The sequence below is a fragment of the Pan paniscus genome, chromosome 20 (assembly GCF_029289425.2).
Source record: "Pan paniscus chromosome 20, NHGRI_mPanPan1-v2.0_pri, whole genome shotgun sequence".
Lineage (NCBI taxonomy): Eukaryota > Metazoa > Chordata > Mammalia > Primates > Hominidae > Pan > Pan paniscus.
The window spans coordinates 50,403,956-50,427,259 of NC_073269.2; the positions used below are offsets into that span (position 1 = coordinate 50,403,956).

The 23,304-nt window shown below is 37.7% G+C and overlaps 1 protein-coding gene across 1 annotated transcript in view; it reads left to right on the forward strand.

Annotated features, from left to right (window-relative positions):
• Positions 1 to 2,482: 2,482 nt before the first annotated feature.
• Positions 2,483 to 23,304, forward strand: part of ZNF233 (zinc finger protein 233) — a 34,771-nt gene continuing 13,949 nt past the window's right edge. The window contains 1 exon segment of the mRNA XM_034945876.3: positions 2,483 to 22,779. Coding sequence (XP_034801767.3) covers positions 22,656 to 22,779 — 124 coding nt within the window. The 5' untranslated portion in view covers positions 2,483 to 22,655.

Below are 23,304 nucleotides of genomic sequence, written 5' to 3' on the forward strand. Positions count from 1 at the left end.
TAGTAGTATGGCCGGGCACGGTGGCTCACACCTGTAATCCCAGCACTTTGGGAGGCCAAGGTGGGCGGATCACAAGGTCAGAAGATTGAGAACATCCTGGCTAATATGGTGAAACCCCATCTCTACTAAAAATACAAAAAATTGGCCAGGCGTGGTGGCACGTGCCTGTAGTCCTAGCTACTCGGGAGGCGGAGGCAGGAGAATCGCTTGAACCCAGGAGGTGGAGTTCGCAATGAGCCAAGATTGCGCCACTGCACTCCAGCCTGGTGACAGAGCGAGACTCTGTCTCAAATAAATAAAGAAGAAAGAGAGAGAGAGCAAGAGAAAGAGAAAAGAGGATAGTCGGTGCATCATTGTTTCAGTAGCAAACATAGAAATACTTGGATTGCCAAAGTATTTTGTGCTTTACCAATCCAGTGGCACACTATGCAGACATCAAATGGGAAAAGGTAAATTTTTAGCTGTGGATGTTGGAAGATGTTCAGAATATATTAACTTGAAAAACAAAATGTGAGATTTTTATGTGATCCTATTTTGTAAAAACGCATAGATGAATGGGTATTTACTTATAGTTCTCTCTAAATAGTGGGATTTTAGTTTATGTATATTTTTATATTTCTTTAAACTTATTTTGAAATAATTTGAAACTTTCAGAAAAATTATAGAAATTATATAAAAGCTCCCATATACTCTTTACCCAGATTCACCAGTTGTTAAGATGTTTGAATTATTCTCTCAATAAGTATGAGCGTGTATATACTGATACTTATACATATTAAACGCATTTATATATAAAGTTTTGCCATATGAATATGTTACAGACATCCTTCTCCCTACACTAAATACTTAAGTGTGCTTTCCTAAGAACAAGGATATCTACTTAGTTACAATACAACATTCCAGTGATTTATTTATTTAGAGACAGGGTCTCATTCTGTTGCCCAGGCTGAGTGCAGGGTGGTGATTATAGCTCACCGCAGCCTTGAACTCCTGGGCTCAAGCAATCCTCCCCACTCAGCCTTTCAAGTAGCTGGGACTGCAGGCGTGGACCACCATGCCCACCTAATTTTTAAGATTTTTGTAGAGATGGGCTCTCGCTATGTTGTCTAAGCTGGTATCGAACTCTTGGGCTTAAGTGATCGTTCCACCTCAGCCTTCCAAAATGCAAGGTTTACAGGCATGAGCCACTGCACCCAGAAAGAAAATTTATTATTGATACATAACACTATGTAACCTACAGACCTTATTTAAATCTTAAAATTATCCCAATAATATATTTATTGTTTTTCTGCTCTAGAGTCCAAAGATTACACATTGCATTTAGACTCCTTTAATCTGAGTTGCTACCTGTTTTTAATGACCTTGATATTTTTGAGATTATTTTGTAGAATGTCTCTTAATTTGGATTTGCCTGAGGTTTCCTTACAATTGGATTTAAATTACACATTTTTTTCCCATGAGGACTCTGTAAGTGGTGTGCAGCACGTGAGGAAACGAGGTATGTTTGTACCTTTATAGGTGATGTTAACTTGGAACACTTGATTGGGGAGGGCGGTGCTGGGTTTTCCCACTGCGAAATTACTATTTTTTTCTTTGTAATTAATAATTACAAAGGCAACTTCTGGGGAGACACTTTCTGACTCTAAATAGCTTGTTTTTCAGTAAATTTTCCTCCACTAGTTTAAGCATTCTGTAAGTCTGGTCTAAATCAGTAATTGCTCTGATGGTGCGAAAGTGTGATATATTCAACTTTCATCATTCCTCCAACACTTGTTAGATTGTTGTTCTACTCTAAGGAAGTTTCCCTTCTGTCCTGTTTGCCCATCATGTATTTTTAAATAAATTTGAGCACATCTTTACTCTGACACAATACAGTGTTCCAAGCTCATCTTGTACCCTTCCTGCACCATCCATGGAATTTGCTGTTTCTTTGAGAACTCAGATTCTTCTGATTGGGGGATGGTAGTTAAACATCAAGATCTGGGTAATAGCTGTGCCTTTTTTTTTTTTTCCCCCTCTAGGAAGGAGGGGAAAGAGTTATACAGATAGGAAGAGAAGTAGAAAGGTAGAAAGAATTAATGATGAGTTCCTGCTTTTATCTCTAGTTCTTAAATTAATATCATAGTGTTTTTTTTCTAGCCTTACCCCCATTCTATGTTGCATCTTCATTCTTCAAGAATCAGAAATTTGTCTCCCAGTATCATTCATATATTTACTGGGGAATGTGGACATGCATCCAACTAGAACTTGGGGGTTCTATCTTTCGGAGAGAACGGGAGTATTGGATGACTGATGCCAGAGATGATTTTTGAATGGCATAGTCTCCCAAACATTATAATTTTTCCTATTCTCAGGGTATTGACCCTTTAAACCAAATAAAATGTTCCCGTAGGGCCATGAAGAAAAGTATCTGATAGAAATATCCAAAGATAGATATGTTCAGATGAGAGCCTTCCAGTCAATGTTTCCTTGCAGATAGTGTTAAGGAATGGTTTCTGGTGAAGTGTTGCGGAGCTCTCCTAGCCTGTGAGTGTCATGGATGCCATTGATTAGCATTGCTTTACTTTATTTACCTCTCATTCTCTGAACCTTCTCAGAGGTAGATTTGACAAAGTTCTCAAACCACATCCCTCTACTGCTTCTTGAGAGGACCAAGGCATTTTAGGAGAAACTAGTGTTAACGAGACCAAGTCAGAATATTGGTAATAAAGTAGTAGAGTATAATAGAAAGCAGACTGTCAGCCAGGCACAGTGGCTCACACCTATAGTCTCAACTACTCAGAAGGCTGAGGTGGGAGGATCACTTGAGCCCAGGAGTTTGAAGCTGCAGTGAGCTGTGATTCGACCACTGCATTCCAGCCTGGGTGACAGTGAGACCCCATCTTGAAAAAGCCAACTGGGTGCAGTGGCTCCCGCCTTTAATCCCAGCACTTTGGCTGGCCGAAGTGGGTGGATCACCTGAGGTTAGGAGTTCCAGACCAGTCTAGTCAACATGGTGAAACCCTGTCTCTACTAAAAATACAAAAAGTTAGCCAGGCGTGGTGGTTAGCCCCTGTAATCCTAGCTATTCGGCTGAGGCAGGAGAATCACTTGAACCCAGCAGGTGGATGTTGTAGTGAGCTGAGATTGTGCCATTGCACTCCAGCCTGGGCAACGAGTGAAACTCCATCTCAAAAAAAAAAAAAAAAAAAAAAAGAAGAAAAGAAAAAGCCAACCCTGGAACCCTGGAATTAGACTTTCTTGCTCAGTGTAACCATTTGCTAGTTGCGTAACTGCAGGCAAAATGCTTAACCTCTCTATTCCTCAATTTGCTTGTGTCTTCAATGTTTGAGGATAATATCTTTTAGTTCTGTGGTAAGGGTTAAAACTATATGCCTGGCATATAGTAAGACCTGTATAGTGTTAACTATTATTTTCAACATAGATGTCACTATTACTAGATTTCTGCTAATTTATATTTGAAATTTCTAAGGAAGGGATCAGTAAACTATAGCCTGCTGGCCAAATCTAGCCTGTGTCCTCTCTTTGTACAACACGAGAGCTGAGATTTTAAATGTTTAAAGAGTTGTAAGAAAAAAAAAAATGCTACAGAGACCATCTGTGGCCCGCAAGACTTAAAATATTACTGTCTGGCCCTTTTTAGGAAGTTTGCCGTTCTCTGATCTAAGCAAATTTTAGTTTCTCGGAAGCCTTGCTTCTGAGATACATACATACTACAGATAGGTATTATCTCAATTCAGTACTTCTCAAATCTTTTAGGTTTAAAAAAAATGCTCGAATTGACATAAGAAAACACAAGCATATTTTTAACAGAAAATTGGGACCATATATGAAGCAATGTGCTGTGTGTCCAATGTGTAGTTAATCTGCAATTCTATGAATAAATGTTATTCTGTTTTTTTTTTTTTTTTGGTAAGTAAACTTAGGTTTTACAGGTTTAAGTACCTTCCCTAAGTCAGTCGGTAGTGAATGTCACAACCACAGTTTGAACTCAGGTCTATCTTGCTGACTTCAAAACTACTCTTAAATGCTATGTGCATAAATTACATTGCAAGGCCAGAACTCCTAAGTTTACATTCTGTAGAGCATGCATCCCATTTCACACAAATAAAGTGCAAATATAAGAATGGAATATCCTTCAGAAAGAACGAAATTTGCCTAGGAAGTCTTTTGCTCCATTTCGACTCAGGCTTTTCCTATACTAAGTCAATAATCTAGGCAAGCTTGTCCAACTTGCAGCCCAGGACAGCTTTGAAAGTGGCCCAACACAAATTCATAAACTTTCTAAAACATGAGATTGTTTTTGCAAATTTTTAAAGCTCATCAGCTATTTTATGGGTGACCCAAGACAATTATTCTTCTAGTGTGGCCCAGGGAAGCCAAAAGATTGGACACCTCGATCTAGGAGATATGTTTTGTATTTCCTATGTCCTTGATTACATTTCTGACCTCGTTGATGCCATTAATTTTTAAATATTTCTTCTTGTTTGATGATTAAAAATCCAATACTGAAAAATTAACTCAAATGTTGAAAAAGAACAGCCATGTTTGAAGCTTTAACCTAGCAGTTGTAACCTAACTGAATGTACCTCTTCCAACTGTAATTTTGCAGTCCACTTGAGGAAGGAATCCTTTTTAGGACTTACCTGAAACTATTTACTTGGTAGTTCCTCCACAAAATCAGGTTTATTTAAAAATATGCAGCTTTTTCCAGGCATGGTGGCTCATGCCTGTAATCTCAGCACTTTCAGAGGCTGAGGCAGGAGAATGGCTTGAACCCCGGAGTTCAAGACCAGCATGGGCAACATAGTGAGACCCCATCTCTACAAAAAAATCAAAAAATTAGCCGGGCATTGTGTCACGTGCCTATAGTCCCAGCTACAGGCTCACTGGCTGAAGTGGGAGGATTGCTAGAGCCCAGCAGGTTGAGGCTGCAGTTGTGGTGTTGCACTGCTCTCCAGCCTGGGGCCCTGACTCAGAAATAATAATCTTAAAAATGCAGGTTTTAGGATAGCCATTCACTTGAAAATTCTAAGTTGGAGAGCCTTTTGACAATGTATACCCATATTTCTCTTCTCTTTTTCCCTCCCCCTTTTAAGTTGTGAGGTATAATTAACATACAATAAGCTGTACATATTTAAAGTGTTCGATTTTTAAAGTTTTAATATGTGTATCTTTGAAACCATCACCACAATCAAGATAGCAAAAATATCCATCATTCTTCAAAGTCACCTCATATCTCCCTTTTAATCTCCATTCTGCTCCTCCCCAATCCCCAAGCAACCACTGATCTGCTTTCTGACACTGTATAGTTTGCATTTTCTACAATTCTAACAAATGGAAACTGTACAGTATATACTTTTTTCCCTAACTTCTTGCAGAAAGAGAGTCATCCTTGTTGTTTGTATAGAATTAATTCTTTATTACTGAGCATTACTGTAAGTGTGTAGATATACCATAATTTTTTTAAAAAAATCCATCTGTTGATGGGGATTTGAGTTCTCAAACTTTTGGCTATTATAAATGCTATGACATGCTATGAACACTTGTTTGTGTACAAGTGTTTGCATGGAGATATGTATAGTCTAGAAATATATATATATATACCATATATAACTCTAGACTATATATTTTATCTTGGATAAATAGCTAGGAATTGAATAACTGGATCATATGGTAAATATATGTATAACTTAATTTGGTATTTTTATTTATCAGAGTTATAGAAATTTGGAGGAGTACATGTGGTATTTCAATACATGTGTACAATGTGTAATGATCAAATCGGTGTAGTTGGGATGCCCATCACCCCAAACATTGTGTTTAACTTTTTTGTGTGTGTTTTGAGACGGAGTCTTGCTCTGTCGCCCAGGCTGGAGTGCAGTGGCATGATCTTGGCTCACTGCAACATCGGCCTGCGGGGTTCAAGCAATTCTCCTGCCTCAGCCTCCTGAGTAGCTGGGACTACAGGCATGTGGCACCATGCCTTGCTAATTTTTTATATTTTTAGTAGAGATGGGGTTTCACCGTGCTGGCCAGGTTGGTCACGAACTCCAGATCTTGTGATCCACCTGCCTCAGCCTCCCAAAGTGCTGGGATTACAGGCGTGAGCCACTGTGCCTGCCCGTGTTTAACTTTTTAAGGAATTTCCACTCTTTTCCAAAGTGGGTGTGCTGTTTTACGTTTTCACCAGCAGTGTGCATCTTTTCTTCACATTTTCATCAAAATATGTAATGGTCGGTCTCTTTTAATTTTAGCCATTCTACCCTAGTAGTATCTCACTGTGTTTTTAATTTGCATTTTTCTAAACATGTTTTTCATGTGCTGATTTTCCATTATCATATCTTTGGTAAAGTCTACTTAAATACTTTGCCCATTTTTTTATTGGGTTACTTGTTTTCTTATTGAGTTTTGTGGGTTCTTTGTATATTATCGATACAAGTGCTTTATCAGGTATGTGATTTCCAAAATTTTTTCACTCAGTCTGTGGTTAAGCAGAAGTTTAAAATTTTTATGAAGTCTAGTTTATCATAATTTTTTTTGATGTATCATGCTTTTGGTGTCATATCTAAGAAACCTTTGCCTAATCCAAGGTCTCAAAGACTTTCTCCTTTGTTTTCTGCTAATTTTATAAGTTTAGGTTTTTTTTTTTTTTTTTTTTTTTTGAGATGGAGTCTCGCTCTGTCGCCCAGGCTGGAGTGCAGTGGCACGATCTTGGCTCACGGCAAGCTCCGCCTCCCGGGTTCACGCCATTCTCCTGCCTCAGCCTCCTGAGTAGCTGGGACTACAGGTGCCCACACCACCATGCCCACCTAATTTTTTGTATTTTTGGTAGAGACGGGGTTTCACCATTTTAGCCAGGATGGTCTGGATCTCCTGACCTCGTGATCCGCCCACCTCGGCCTCCCAAAGTGCTGGGATTACAGGCGTGAGCCACCATGCCCAGCCAAGTTTAGGTTTTACATACAGATGTATGATCCATTTTTAGTTAATACTTATATATAATACAAAACATGTTTATTCATCTTAAAACTATGGATGTCCAGTTATGCCAACACCATTTGTTGAAAAAATGATCTTTTCTCCATTGAATTGACTTTGTGTCTTTGTCAAAAATCAATTGACCATATATGAGTGGGCCTATTTCTGAACTCTCCATTCTAGCTCGTTGATCTTTTTGTCTCTTCACCATACACAGCCAGTTGTTCTTGATTACTAACATAGCTTTATAGTAATTCTCTCTAAATCAGGTAGCACGAGTCTTCCAACTTTGCTTTTTCAAAATTGTTTTAGCTATTCTAGTTCTTTTGCTTTTTCATGTAAGTTGTAGAATCATCTTGTTGATTCTTTTAAAGAATATTTGCAGGGCTTTTAATGGGAAGTGTGTTGAAGATTTGACTTCTTTAGTCTTCCAATCAGTGAAAATGGCATGTCTCTTCACTTATTTAGGTCTTTTATTTCATCAGTGATTTGTATTTTTCAGTACACAGATATTGCCTGTTTTCTTAGACTTGTACTTAAAAAATTCCTGAAAATTTTGTTCTGTTGTAAGTTTCTATTTGTTCATAATAGTATATAGAAATGCAACTTATTTATATTAACATTGTATATTAACATTGCATCCCAGGACCTTTTGAAACTGATTTATTAGTTCTGGTAACTTTTTCATTCTTTATACATAATCATGTTGTATGCAAATGGAGACAGTTATTTCTTCTTTTCCAATATGTTTTCTGTTTCTTTGCTTGTTTCCCTAAGAGCTTTTTCTGCATCTACTAAGATGATTGAAGAGTTTTTGTTCTTTAGTCTATTAATATAGTGACTTACATTCATTTTAAAATGTTCGAACAACATTGCATTCCTGAGATAAACCTACTTAATCATGATGTAGTATTCTTTTCATATATTCGACTTGCTGGTATTTGTTGAAGAATTTTGTGTCTATGTTTATGAGGAATATTGATCTGTTGTCTTTCTTCATGCATTTTTCTAATTTTGGTAACAAGATAATGCTAGCCTTATAAAATGAGTTGGGAAGTGTTTTTCTCCTCTTTATTTTCTTCTTTTTCCTCAAAATGTTTGTGTAGAATTGGTAGTTTCTTTTCCCTTAAATGTTTGGTACATATAAGAGGCTCAGGCCTGGTGGTGGTGTTTCTGGAGGTGTTTTAACTTGAATTCAATCTCATTCAGAGGTATAGGAATATTCAGGATGTCTATTTCTTCTTGAATGAATTTTGGTAGTTTTTCTTTTTTAAATACATTGTCTATTTCATCTAGGTTGTCACGTATGGCATAAAGTTGTTCATAATATTTCCTTATTATCATTTTAATGTCATTAGGATCTGGCGTGTGTGTGTGTGTGTGTCTCCCAGGCTGGAGTGCAGTGGCACAATCTTGCATTCACAGCACCCTTTGCCTCCGGGGCAGGTTTAAGTGATTCTCCTGCCTCAGCCTCCTGGGTAGCTGGTATTTTTAGTAGAGAGGGGGTTTTGCCATGTTGGCCAGGCTGGTCTCGAACTCCTGACCCCTGAAGTGATCCACCTGCCTCAGCCTCCCAAAGTGCAGGGATTACAGGCGTGAGCCACTGCACCTGGCCTGTCATTAGGATCTGTAATCATATCCTTCTTTCAGTCCTACAATTGGTAATTTCTGTTTTGTTTTCTTGTTCTTTTCAAAGTTTATTGCTTTTTTTTCACTATTGTTATCCTTTTCGTTTGGTTGATTTCTGCTTTCATTTTTGTTGTTTTCTTCTTTCTTGCTTGGGGTTTTTCTTTTTTTTTTTTTTTTTTCTTCTTTTTTCATAGACAGGGTCTCACTCTGTTACCCAGGCTAGTCTCAAACTCCTGGGCTCAAGCAGTTCTCCTGCCTTGGCCTCCCCCAAATCCTGGGATTACAGGTGTGAACCATTGCACCCAGCTTTTTTTTTTTTTTTTAAAGTTTATTAAGCTTAAAAAAGCTTAGATAATTGATGTAAGTTCCTTTTCTTCCAACATAAGCATTTCATGCTCTAAATTTTTCTCTAAATCCTGCCTTAGTGGCATTCTACAAGTTCTGATATGTTATCTTTTTATTTTTATTTGTTATTTTCCCTTTTCTCTTCTAACTCATGGGGTTTTTTTTGACCCATGGGTTATTTAATTTCTAAGGGTAGTGGGGGATTTTCCTGAGATTGTTTTGTTATTGATTCTCATTTAATTTTATTGTGATATGAGAATATACTTTGTGTAGTTTCAATTCTTTTAAATTGGTGCAGTGAATTACATGGCCCAGAGTATGATCCATCTTGGTGTATGTTTTAATGATGTTGATTAATAATGTTGTTGAGGTCTTCTATATCCTTACTGGTTTTCTTTTCTCTTTTCCATCACAGCAAGAGTTCATCATGACTTACTGGTTTTCTATTTGTTTTATTGATTAATGAGAATGAAGTCTCCAACTGTAATTGTGGGTTGTTTAGTCTTTATCAGTTTTGGCTTTGTATATTTTGAAGCTCTGTTGTTTTGTGCATACACATTTAATTTTATGTCTTTTTGGTGAAATTACCTCTTTATTATTATTTAATGTCCCTCTTATTTCTGGTAATAATCCTTGTTTTGATGCCTACTTTGTTTGCTTTTAATATCACTATAGCCTTTTTTTTTTTTTTTTTTTTTTTTGAGAGGGAGTCTTGCTGTGTTGCCCAGGCTGGAGTGCAATGGCACGATCTCGGTTCACTGCAAGCTCTGCCTCCCAGGTTCATGCCATTCTCCTGCCTCAGCCTCCCAAGTAGCTGGGACTACAGGTGCCCGCCACCACGCCCAGCTAATTTTTTTCTATTTTTAGTAGAGACGGGGTTTCGCCGTGTTAGCTAGGATGGTCTCAATCTCTTAACCTCGTGATCCGCCTGCCTCGGCCTCCCAAAGTGCTGGGATTACAGGCTTGAGCCACCGCGCCCGGCCCACTGTAGCCTTTTATTAGTGTTTGCCTAATAGTAGTATAGCCACTCCAGCTTTAATTTGATTATTGTTGCTTTATTCTCTAATCTGATGATTTGTTATAATTGGTATGTTTATGTCATTTATATATCATTTAGTAATTGATATGGTCAGATATAAATCTATTTTTGGTTACCTTCTTTGTTTCTTGTCCTTTTGTTACACATTTTTTGCTAATTTTTAAATATGATTTCATATTGTATCCAGAATTAGCTTATTTTTACAGGCTGAATATCCCTTACCCAAAATGTTTGGGATTAGGAGTGTTCGGATTTCAGATTTTTTCGGATTGTGGAATATTTGTATTGTAGTTATCAGTTGAGTATTCGCAGTCTGAACATCTGAAATCCAAAACACTCCCATCAGCATTTCCTTTGAGTTGTCATGTAAGCACTCAAAAAAATTCAGATTTTGCAGCATTTGGATGTTCAGGTTGGGGTACTCAACCTGTACCTCTTTTCATTGTTGTTTTAGCGTTTACTGTAGAATTTACAATATTCATCTATAGTTAATGACAGCCTCTCTTTAAATAATATATACTATTTTATTTATTTCACTAGGTTTTTGGGAAACAGGTGGTGTTTGGTTAATGATATTTTGAATATATACTCTTTACTTATACAACTGTACACTCCCAATTCCTTCCTTCAAACTTTTGTCCAATTGTCAAGCATTTGTCGTTGGCATATGCTATAAAGCCACAGTACATTGCTATTATTTTTGCTTTAGGAGTCAAGTGTCTTTCAGAGCAATTAAAAGTTAAATTCTTAACTGCTTCTGGAAATCGTCATTACTTTGCAAGTTTACCAAATTTTATATAGCATCCTTTCTGTTTGAAGAACTTTCTTTAATGTTTCTTGTACTGCTGGTTGGCTGCTACTGAATTTTCTCAGTTTTTGTCTTAAAAAGTTTTCATTATATCTTCATTTTCGAGGGATATATTTGCTGGGTATGGAATTATGTGTTGTTGTTTTTTTCTTTCTATACTCTTTGTATTCTGGTTTGCATAGTTTCTAATGAGACATGTCCTGTAATTCTCATCTTTGATTCTTTGTATGTATTGTGTCTCCTCACCCATCCCCTGCCTTTGGCTGCCTTCAAAATTTTCTCTTTATTTTGAATTTACTGCAGTTTCAATATGATGTGTCTAGGTGTGCTTGTTTTTATTTTTATTTTAAAAATACAGATACTACCATTGAAAATCCACAGAAATATATTCATTCACCTAGAAACTCTTGTTTCTTACTACATTCTTCATGTAATAAACCAAAGGATGGAAGGGTGTATATTTTAGTACATTAGAAAAAGCTCATTTGTATATACTTCTTGAATTTTTCATGTGCACAAAGACCCACTGAAAGTATACATGAAAAACTAACACTGGTCGGGCGTGATGACTTATGCCTGTAATCCCAACACTTTGAGAGGACGAGGCAGACAGATCACTTGAGGTCAGGAGTTTGAGACCAGCCTGGGCAACATGGTGAAACTCCATCTCTACTAAAAATACAAAAATCAGCCAGGCGTGGTGGTACACATATGTAATCCCAGCTACTTGAGAGGCTGAGGCAGGAGAATCGCTTGAACCCAAGAGGCAGAGGTTGCAATGAGCCAGGATTGTGCCATTGCACTCCAGCCTGGGTGACAGAGCAAGACTCCATCTCAAAAAAAACAAACCAACAAAAAAACCCCACAAAGATTACATGTGGTACATGGGCTTTTGGTATAGGCAAACAACCTTGGGTCAGAATGGGATGAGTTTTCAAGGTATATTGTTTATATTATTTTAATTTTGTACCATGTAAATATATTACCTAGTATAGAAAAAAATTTAAAGCAAATTTCCCCAAATGCATTAATGGGCCTTATTTTTTCCTTTGCCTAGTTTAATTATTTGATTAGAGTCTCAGTATTCTCTCATTTATAATACATATAGACAGTTACACATCCATATCTTCATATTTACACAATTTTAGAAAGTATTACATTTCCCTACAGCCTCACTCCATGGGAAGAGTATTGTTAACTGGCCATTGTGTTTTGACTCACCACTGGAAAAGAAAAATTAAACACACGTTTAACAACGCAGTTTTAAAACCTAACAAAGACCCAGTCCACAGACCCCATATATGTTATTGGCTGCTGCTCAGGATGGTATTTTCATCCCTGAGAGATTGGAATGCTTTTTTATTTTTTGTTGTCAATGGGTTTTCTCTTGCCTCATTCCAATCTTACTATTTTTCTGCAAAGCTTGTTTCCCTAGTCCTGCTTTCATCCAGAATAAAAGTTCTTAAAAGCCTATTTCTATCATTAACTAACTCCAGGCTTCACAATGAGAACAGTGAAAATATAGTTTCTTTTTCCTGAATCCCATAATTAGAACTACCTTGCAGTTCATATTGTGGACTTCTGTTCATTTTCTTCTCTCCAGCTCCAGCATTAGCTCATTTATCCAGTCCTATGTTATCCCCAGTTGTCTCCACCTCCCCTCCACCCCCTAGAGTTACAGAGACCTCATATTACCAGGTGTTTGAACTACAGGAGTTATTGCTACATTTTGCTCCCCATTCCAGTCCAATTATACCTGACAATATTCCAATTTCAAATCCATTAAGTATAAACTGTTTTAAGAATGGCAAAGTATAGGCTCAAAATAAAGGGATGGAGGAATATTTACCAAGCAAATGGAAAGAAAAATAAAGCAGGGGTTTCAATCCTAGTCTCTGATAAAACAGACTTTAACAATGATAAAAAAAAATACAAAGAAGGGCATTACATAATGGTAAAGAGATCAATGCAACAAGAAGAGCTAACTATCCTAAATATATATGCACCCAATACAGGAGCACCTAGATTCATAAGGTAAGTTCTTAGAGACCTACAAGGAGACTTAAGACTCCCACACAATAATAGTGGGATGCTTTAACACCCAACTGCCAATATTAGATCAACAAGACAGAAAATTAACAAGGATATTCAGGACTAAACTCAGCTCTGGACCAAGTGGACCTAATAGACATCTACAGAACTCTCCATCCCAAATCAACAGAATATACATTCTTCTCAGTGCCACATAGCATGTATTCTAGAATTGACCACATAATTGGAAGTAAAACACTCCTCAGCAAATGCAAAAGAACAGAAATCATAATAAACAGTCTCTCAGGCCACAGTGCAATCAAATTAGAACTCAGGATTAAGAAACTCACTGAAAACTGCAAAACTACATGGAAACCCAACCTGCTCCTGAATGACTACTGGATAAATAATGAAATTTGGACAGAAATAAATAAGTTATTTGAAATCATTGAGAACAAAGACACAACATACCAGAATCTCTGGGTCACAGTGAAAGCAGTGTTTAGAGGGAAATTTATAGCACTAAATGCCAACAGGAGATAGCGGGAAAGATCTAAAATCGACACTCTAACATCACAATTAAAAGAAGTAGAGAAGCAAGAGCAAACAAATTCAAAAGCTAGCAGAAGACAAGAAATAACTAACATCAGAGCACACCTGAAGGAGATAGAGACACAAAAAACCCTTCAAAAAAATCAGTGAATCCAGGAGCTGGCTTTTTGGAAAGACTAACAAAACAGAGAGACCACTAGTCAGACTAATAAAGAAGAGAAAAGAGAAGAATCAAATAGACACAATAAAAAATGATAAAGGGGATATCACCACTGATCCCACAGAAATACAGACTACCATCAGAGAGTACTATAAACACCTCTATGCAAATAAACTAGAAAATTTAGAAGAAATGGATACATTCCTGGACACATACACCATCCCAAGACTAAACCAGGAATAAGTTGTATCCCTGAATAGACTAATAACAAATTCTGAAATTGAGGCAGTAATTAATAGCCTACCAACCAAAAAAAAAGCCCAGGACCAGATGGATTCACAGCCAAATTCTACCAAAGGTACAAAGAGGAGCTGGTACCATTCCTTCTGAAACTATTCCAAACAATAGAAAAAGAGGGACTCCTCCATAACTCATTTCATGATGCTAGCATCATCCTGATATGAAAACCTGGCAGAGACGAAACAAAAAAAGAAAATTTCAGGCCAGTATCTTTGATGAACATCAATGTGAAAAATCCTCAATAAAATACTGGCAAACCGAATCCAGCAGCACATCAAAAAACTTAACCACCATGATCAAGTCGGCTTCATCCCTGGGATGTAAGGCTGGTTCAACATATGCAAATCAATAAACATAATCCATTACATAAACAGAACCAATGACAAAAACCACATGATTACCTCAATAAATGCAGAAAAAGGCCTTCAATAAAATTCAATACCCCTTCTTGCTAAAAACTCTCAATAAGCTAGGTACTGATGGAATGTATCTCAAAATGATAAGAGCTATTTATGACCAACCCATAGCCAATATCATACTGAATGGGCAAAAGCTGGAAGCATTCCCTTTGAAGACTGGCATAAGACAAGGAAGACCTCTCTTACCACTCCTATTCAACATAGTATTAGAAGTTCTAGCCAGGGCAATCAGGCAAGAGAAAGAAATAAAGTGTATTCAAATAGGAAGAGAGGAAGTCAAATTGTTTCTGTTTGCAGATGACATGACTGTGTATTTAGAAAAGCCCATCATCTCAGCCTGAAATCTCCTTAAGCTGATAAGCAACTTCAGCAAAGTCTCAGGATACAAAATCAGTGTGCAAAAATCACAAACATTCCTATAGACCAATAATAGCCAAATCATGAGTGAACTCCCATTCACAATTACTACAAAGAGAATAAAGTACCTAGGAATAAAACTTACAAGGGATGTGAAGGACCTCTTCAAGGAGAACTACAAACCACTGCTCAAGGAAATAAGAGAGGACACAAACAAATGGAAAAACATTCCATGCTCATGGATAGGAAGAATCGATATCGTGAAAATGGCCACCATACCTCCCAAAGTAATGTATAGATTCAAGGCTATTCCCATCAAACTGCCATTGACTTTCTTCACAGAATTAGAAAAAACTACTTTAAATTTCATATGGAACCAAAAAAGAGCCCTGTAGTCAAGATAATCCTAAGCAAAAAGAACAAAGCTGGAGGCATCACGCTACCCAACTTCAAACTATACTACAAGGCTACAGTAGCCAAAACAGCATGGTACTCATACCAAAACAGATATACAGACAAATTGAACAGAAGAGAAGCTTCAGAAATAACACCACACATCTAAAACCATCTGATCTTTGACAAACCTGACAAAAACAAGCAATAGGGAAGGGATTCCCTATTTAATAGATGGTGTTGGGAAAACTGGCTAGCCATATGCAGAAAACTGAAACTGGACCTCTTCCTTATACCTTATACAAAAATTAAGATGGATTAAAGACTTAAACATAAGACCTAAAACCATACAAACCTTAGAAGAAAACCTAGGCAATACCATTCAGGACACAGGCATAGGCAAAGACTTCATGACTAAAACACGAAAAGCAATGACAACAAAAGCAAAAACTGATGAATGGGATCTAATTAAAGTGTTTCTGCACAGCAAAAGAAACTATCATCAGAGTCAACAGGCAACCTACAGAATGGGAGAAAATTTTTGGAATCTATCCATCTGACAAAGGGCTAATAATATCCAGATTCTACAAGGAACTTAAACAAATTTACTAGGAAAAAAAAAAAAAAAACTAACCCCATCAAAAAGTGGGCAAAGGCTATGAGCAGACACTTCTCAAAGGAAGACATTTATGCAGCCAACAAACATATGAGAAAAAGCTCATCATCACTGGTCATTAGAGAAATGCAAATCAAAACCACAATAAGATACCATCTCATGCCAGTTAGAATGGTGATCATTAAAAAGTCAGGAAACAACAGATGCTGGAGAGAATGTGGAGAAATAGGAATGGTTTTACACTGTTGGTGGGAGTGTAAATTAGTTCCACCATTGTGGAAGACCGTGTGGCGATTCCTCAAGGATCTAGAACCAGAAATACCATTTGACCCAGCAATCCCATTACTGGGTATATACCCAAAGGATTATAAATCATCCTACTGTAAAGAGACATGCACATGTATGTTTATTGCAGCACTATTCAAAATAGAGAAGACTTGGAAGCAACCCAAATGCCCATCAATGATAGACTGAATAAAGAACATATGGCACATATACACCATGGAATACTATGCAGCCATAAAAAGGATTAATTCATGTCCTTTGCAGGGACATGGATGAAGCTGCAAACCATCATTCTTAGCAAACTAACTCTGGAACAGAAAACCAAACACCACATATTCACACTCATAAGTGGGAGTTGAAGAATGAGAACACTTGGACACGGGGAGGGGAACATCACACACTGGGGCCTTTCGAGGGTTGAGGTGCTAGGGGAGGGATAGCATTAGAAGAAATACCTAATGTAGATGACGGGTTGATGGGTGCAGCAAACCACCATGGCATGTGTATACCTACGTAACCTGCACATTCTGCATGTGTATCCCAGAACTTAAAGTATTAAAAAAAAAAAAGAGTGGCAAAGTAATGTCAGAGAAATGATGGAGTAGGTAGCTTCAAGGGCCCATCCTTCCACAGAAACAAAACAACAAAAATGATTTTTAAAAAACTGTCCAAATCAATGTCATCAGAACTCTGAAAAGTAGTCCAAGGTTTACAGCAACCCAGGGAATGTAGAATAGAGAAAACAGCAACTTAAAAATAGTAGGGGAGCTTTGTGGTGCTTTCATTTGCCCTTGATTTACTTTTCTCTGCAGCTGGGTGATGGTCTTGAAGGTGACAGCCTATATTACCAGTGTAGGACACTGATCTCTTGCTCCAGAGGCAGTGGAGCAGAACTTGTTCTCAATTGTGTTTGTCTGTTTTGAACTGTCTGAGGGCTACTTGAAAGACTGTTGCAAGTTACTTGGTTTTATCTTATCTAACTTGGAATTCTATCATGGTGGAAAAGTGGCTAATTGAAGAGTACATTCCTCTAAATCATTGAAAGGCAAATGAACAACCCACTGTCACTTGAGGTAAGAGATTACTGTTGAAGCAAACAATATACAGAATGACAACTTGGGAGGAAAATCTGGGGAGAGAGATTCTGTGAGGAAGTAGGGTATTGAAAAGCTCCCCACATACACCAGGAAATTTAGAAAGGCATGCACATACTCAGAGGAGAACATATGTTCAGAAATGACCTGAAAAAACTGCAAGCTTTCACCTCTGACTGATCTTTGACTTAGTGCAAGCAGTAAGGGAAGGCTTTGGCAGAGTTGTAAATGACCTGGCTAAGCACCGAAAGAGGGCTCCAACAAAGAGTCATTGCGCAAAGAGTGGGCAAATATTTTTCCTTTTTTGTTTGTTTTTCATCCAGACATTCAAGGAAATCCCTGTTAACACACTGGGTAAAAATAAATGAAAAGAATAGAGGCCTTAGATACCACACAATACAGGGAATACCAGTTTTACAAAAAAAGTAGTTTAGAAAACTCACTATTCATTTCCCAGAGCTGCTCTTACCACATGGCACAAAATTGGGTGGCTTGAACAATAAAAATTCATTCTCTCCCAGTTTTCTCCACGTTAGACCTCCAAAATCAAAGTGTCAGAAGGGCCATGCTCTCTTTCATTACCATTTAGTAGCTTCTGCTGGTATCCATTGATCTTTGATATTCCTTGGCTTTTAGCTGTATCACTTCAAGCTCTGTCTCTGTGGTCACATGGCATTCTCCCCATGTGTTTCAGTCTTAATATGGTGTGTTACTCTTCTAATAAGGACACTGTCGTATCGAATGAGGGTACATCCTAATGCCCTCATCTTGATTGCATCTTCAAAAACCCTATTTCAAAGTAAGGTCATGTTCACAGGTTAGGACTTCAACATATCTTTTTGGGAGACAAAATTAAACCTGTAACAGTCACTAAACAAACCATTACGATCCACAATAAGATAAGAACAAACTGAGCAGGAGGAAGAATCTGACTTTAAGAGATACCACATTATAAAACAAACAAAAAAAAGTACACAGCATGCAAATAAAAAATTATGGTCCATTCCCAGAATAAATGAACAGAAACTGTCCCCAAGGAAACACAGACACTGGACTTACCAGACAAAGACTTTAAATAAACTGTCTTAAATATTCTCAAAGAGCTAGAGGAAACCATGAACAAAAATAATAAACCAGGAGAATCATGTCTGAAAAAAAGATATCAAATAGGTAGAAATTATTTAAAAACAATGAATTTTGGACCTGAAGAGTATAATAACTGAAATGAAAATTCACTAGAGTATTTCAACAGTATATTTAAGCAAGCAGAAAAATCAGTGAACTAAAGGATAAGTAAATTGAAGTTATTCCATCTGAGGAGCAGAAGAAAAAATAAGTAGAACTCAGATACCTGTGGGATGCCATCAAGCATATCAGCATATGCACAATGGGAGTCACAATAAGAGGAGAGAGAAAGGAGTATAAGGAATATTTGAAGAAATAATGTTCAAAAACTTCTCAAACTTATAAGACATGAATCTACACATAGAAGAAGCTCAAGGAACTAACTCCAAGAAGAATAAATGCATAGAGATCCACACCAAGACACATTATAATCAAACCATAAAAAGAGACTCAAAATCAATAAGAGAAAGTGACACCTCATGTTCAAAGGCTCTATAATAAGATTAATAACCCATTTCTCATCAGAAACCATGATCTCCAGAAGCCAGTATGATGACAAATTTAAAGTAATGAAATAAAAAAAACCTGTTAGCCAAGAATCCTATATCTGGCAAAACTATCCTTCAAAAATGAAAGAGAAATTAAGATATTCCTAGATAAACAAACACTGAGGGAGTTCATTGCTAGTTGGCCTGCCCTACAAGAAATACAAAATACTTCAGGCAGAAGTGAAAAGACACTAAATCTTGAAGCCATATAAATTAATAAAGATCACTGGTAAAGTAATTACATAGGTAAACACAAAAGCCAATATTATTGTATTATTGGCTCATAACTCCTATATGATTTAAAGAAAAATGAGTAAAATAGTTACAAATCTATGTTAATGGGGCACACAATGTATAAAGATGTAATTTTTCAAATCCTAAAGGGAGGAGGACAGAGATACGGGAGCAGGATTTTTTATATTGTGGAAGCTAGGTTAGTATTAATTCAAGCTATATTAACTTCTTTAATGTATTACAATATAGTTTGAATTAATACTATTCAACACTTTTGCATCTTTAAATTTTTTCATAATAAAATTTGGAAAAATAGGCCAGCTGTGGTGGCTCACATCTGTTATCCCAGCACTTTGGGAGGGTGAGGCAGGAGGATTGCTTGAGGCCAGGAGTTTGAGAACAGCCTGGGCAACATAGTGAGACCCTGTCTCTACAATTTTTTTTTTTTTAATTAGCTGGGTGTGATGGCACATTTTTGTAGTCCTAACTATGCAGGAGTCTGAGGCTGGAGGACCACTTGAGCCCAGGAATTTGAGGCTGCAGTGAGCCAAGATCACACCATTGCACTCCAGCCGGGGTGACAGAGTAAGACCTTGTTTCAAAAAAGAAAAAAAGATGTTAACTGTATACCACAGGGTAATCACTAAGAAAATATACAGAAAAGGGAATAAGAAGAAAAATTAAGTGGTACACTACAGGTCGGGCATGGTGACTCACGCTTGTAATCCCAGCATTTTGGGAGGCCAAGGTGGGTGGATCACTTTAGGTCAGGAGTTCAAGACCAGCCTGCCCAACATGGTGAAACTCTGTCTTTACTAAAAATACAAAAATTAGCTGGGCATTGTGGTGCATGCCTATAGTCCCAGCTACTTGGGAGGCTGAGGCATGAGAATCACTTGAACCCAGGAGGCAGAGGTTGCAGTGAGCTGAGATCACACCACTGCACTCCAGCCTGGGCGACAGAGTGAGACCCTGTCTCAAAATGGAAAAAAAAAAAAAAAAAAGGTACGCTGCAAAAACATCAAACAGAAAAGAAGGCATTAATCAAGAGACCTAGGAAAGAAGGCATTAATCAAGAGACCTAGGAACAAAAAAGATAAGCCATGTAGAAAACAGATCACAAAGTGAAAGAAGCAAGGCCGTTTTAAAATCAGGAATTAATTTAAATGCAAATAGATTAAGCTCTCCAGTTAAAAGGCAAAAATTGACAGAATGGATAAAACAGCATGATCCAACTATATGCTGTCTATAAGAGACTTATTTGCAATCCAAAGACAAAAAATGTTGAGTGAAAAAATGGAAGAAAATTATTCCATGCAGGATATAAAAAAAGAGAACTGAAGTAACTGTATTAATATTAGACAAAATCGACTTAGGTAAAAAACTTGACAAGAGACAAACAATGACATTATATATTGACAAAAGAGTCAATCCATCAAGAAGATATAACAATACAGACATTACACAGCTAGTCCCCAAATATATGATGTGAAAATTGATGGAACTGAAGGGAGAGAGAAATATTTCTACAATGTTTTCAGACTTCAGTATCTCACTTTCAATAATGGATACAACAACCAGACAAAAGATCAATAAAGAATTAGAGGATTTGGAAACATAAACCAAACTCCTAGCAGATATATACAAAGCACCCCATCTAAAACCAGCAGAATACACATTTTTCTTAAGTGGTCATGAAACATTTTCTGGGATAGATCATACATTAGGCCACAAAACAGGTCTCAATAAAAATAAAAAATCTCACGTATCAACAGAAAGATAAAGTCACATGAAATGTATTCTCAGGCCACAAAAAAATGAAACTCAAATCAGTAATGAGGAAAACTGGAAAATTCACAAATGTGTGGAAATTAAACAGCACACTCATAAAAACCGATGGGGATAGAAGTTACAGGGAAATTAGAAAATACTTTGAGATGAAAACAAAACATGATTCAGGATTCCTTTGGTGCTAAAATAATAAAATTCTGCTGACTGAGCTAAAAAAATTTGTGATAGAAAATATCAAAGGCAGTTCCCCACTCTATACACAATACCTACCCCCATAACTTAAATAAAACAACTTTCTCCTTTCTAGAGAAAATCACATTGGAAACAAAGCCTCTGCAAGAAGTCCTGATATATGTGCTTTTACAAGGCTGCTAAATATTACTTCATTTTTGATTCCACATTGACTTGATCTATTGATGATCATTCTATTGCATTTATCATCTCAAGAGCAAGCTGAGTGGATACAAAAAAAATTTAAATTGAAATAAGGGAAGAAGCATTTTCAAGATATAATTTAGATATTGTTTTTTTCCAAATTACAATACAGTTGGCTCTTGAACAACACAGGTTTAAACTGCATGGGTCCACTTATATGTGAAATTTTTTTCAACAAATATATTGCAAAATTTTTTGGAAATTTGCAACAATTTGAAAAAGCTCACAGATAAGCCGTGTAGTCTAGAAATACCAAACAATTAAGAAAAATTTAGGTATACCATGAATGCATAAAATATATGTAGATATTAGTCTATTTTATCATTTACTACCATAAAATATACATGAATCTATTATAAAAAGGTAAAACTTATAAAAACTTACACACACAAACACAGACTGTACGTTCACAGTCAAGAGAAATGTAAAACAAAGATGCAATATTAAATCAAGCCTGCATAAAGTTAACTGTAGTACATGCTGTGCTACTGTAACAATTTAATAGCTATCTCCTGTCACTGTTGTGGTGAGCTCATGTGTGTAAATATCTGCTTAAAATTCCAAGTGATGCTAATCATCTCAAAGTGAGCAGTTCATCTCTCTAGTAAATTGCGTATTACAGTAAAAAGTGATCTAAAGGTTTCTTATTTTTTATTGTGTTTAGTGCAATACTGTAAAACTTGAATACTACCATGGGACCTATGTGAACTACCACTAGTGATGTTGCAAGTGCTCCCAAGATGCATAGAAAAGTCATGACATTATAAGAAAAAGTTGAATTGCTTGATATGTACTGTAGATTGAGGTCTGAAGCTGCAGCTGCCTGCCATTTCAGAAAGATGGTTTATTTTGTAAACAGATGGTGTAAACTTACAGTATCAATACAGTACAGAACTGTAAATATTTCTCTTCCTCTTGATTTTCTTTTTCTTTTTTTTTTTTTGGAGCTGGAGTCTCACTCTGTCGCCTAGGCTGGAGTGCAGTGGTACGATATTGGCTCACTGCAACCTCTGCCTCCCGGGTTCAAGCAATTCTCCTGCCTCAGCCACTGGAGTAGCTGGGATTACAGGCATGTGCCACCACGCCCAGCTAATTTTTGTATTTTTAGTAGAGACGGGGTTTCACCATGTTGGCCAGGCTGGTCTCAAACTGCTGACCTAGTGATCCACCCCCCCCTTGGCCTCCCAAAGTGCTGGGATTACAGGCGTGAGCCACTGCACCTGGCCCCTCTTGGTCCTTCTTGGCTGGGCAGGGCGGTAGCCTGTTTCCGCTCGGGCATTCTGGGAAGTGTAGTGCAGAAGCCGTTGCAATCTTGTGTACTTCCGCTGCAGGAGGGCGAGGCAGCCGTCATCTATCCCCTCTGGGAGGTGAGTCAGCGCGGAACCTCTGCATCTACGGCGAGCTTTCCTGGCCTGGGCGTTGGACTCGCAGGTGCCTGCCCTCGCACTCAGTGAAGGGAAGTCGCAGAGGGCGGGGACGACGGTTTGCTTGCCCTTTGTTTTTAGGGCGGTGCATGGGTCTCCAAGTTGGGAATGGCTCCTGGTCGCACGTTTGGTTTGAGGGTCTCCCGGGCGCTCAAGTTCCCTCGCCTTCCCCACCTTCCACACGCTCTGCTGTCTTCTGGCGATATAATCTTGGTAGTTTCTTAATTTCTCCGTTTCTCCTCTGTAAAGTGAGTTTCATAGTAGTACCTATCTGGTAGGGGTTTCGTGAGATTTACTTAAGATAAATAGATGTAAAAATGCGTAAGACCGATCCTGACACACACTGAAAAGGTGGCTGGTTGTTGCCAATCTGTTATTTCTTCCTGGAGAGGAGAGGCATTCAGTCTCTGAAAGCTTCTGTGAGCCCGCAGTGGGTTCTGAGCTCCAGGTCAGCGCTACTCGCCCTTCTCTGATCTCTGCACCTCGCGGGGCTGTTCCTGGATTCCTAACGTGGGGGGATGGGGGTGTCAATTTTCTCTCCATCTTTTTTATTTTTCCTTCCCTTTTAAGGCATGAGTGTGTCTCACCTCCATGTGGTGCCTGGGGATGTCCACTGTCATTCATCCTGGACCAGAAACAGAGTTTAAATATCTTCCAACCTCCTTTCCTTCCTCAGCCTTGACTAACCGGAGGGCTGCAGAGAGGAGGGTGTTGACCCCCTGGCTCTTGGTAACATTG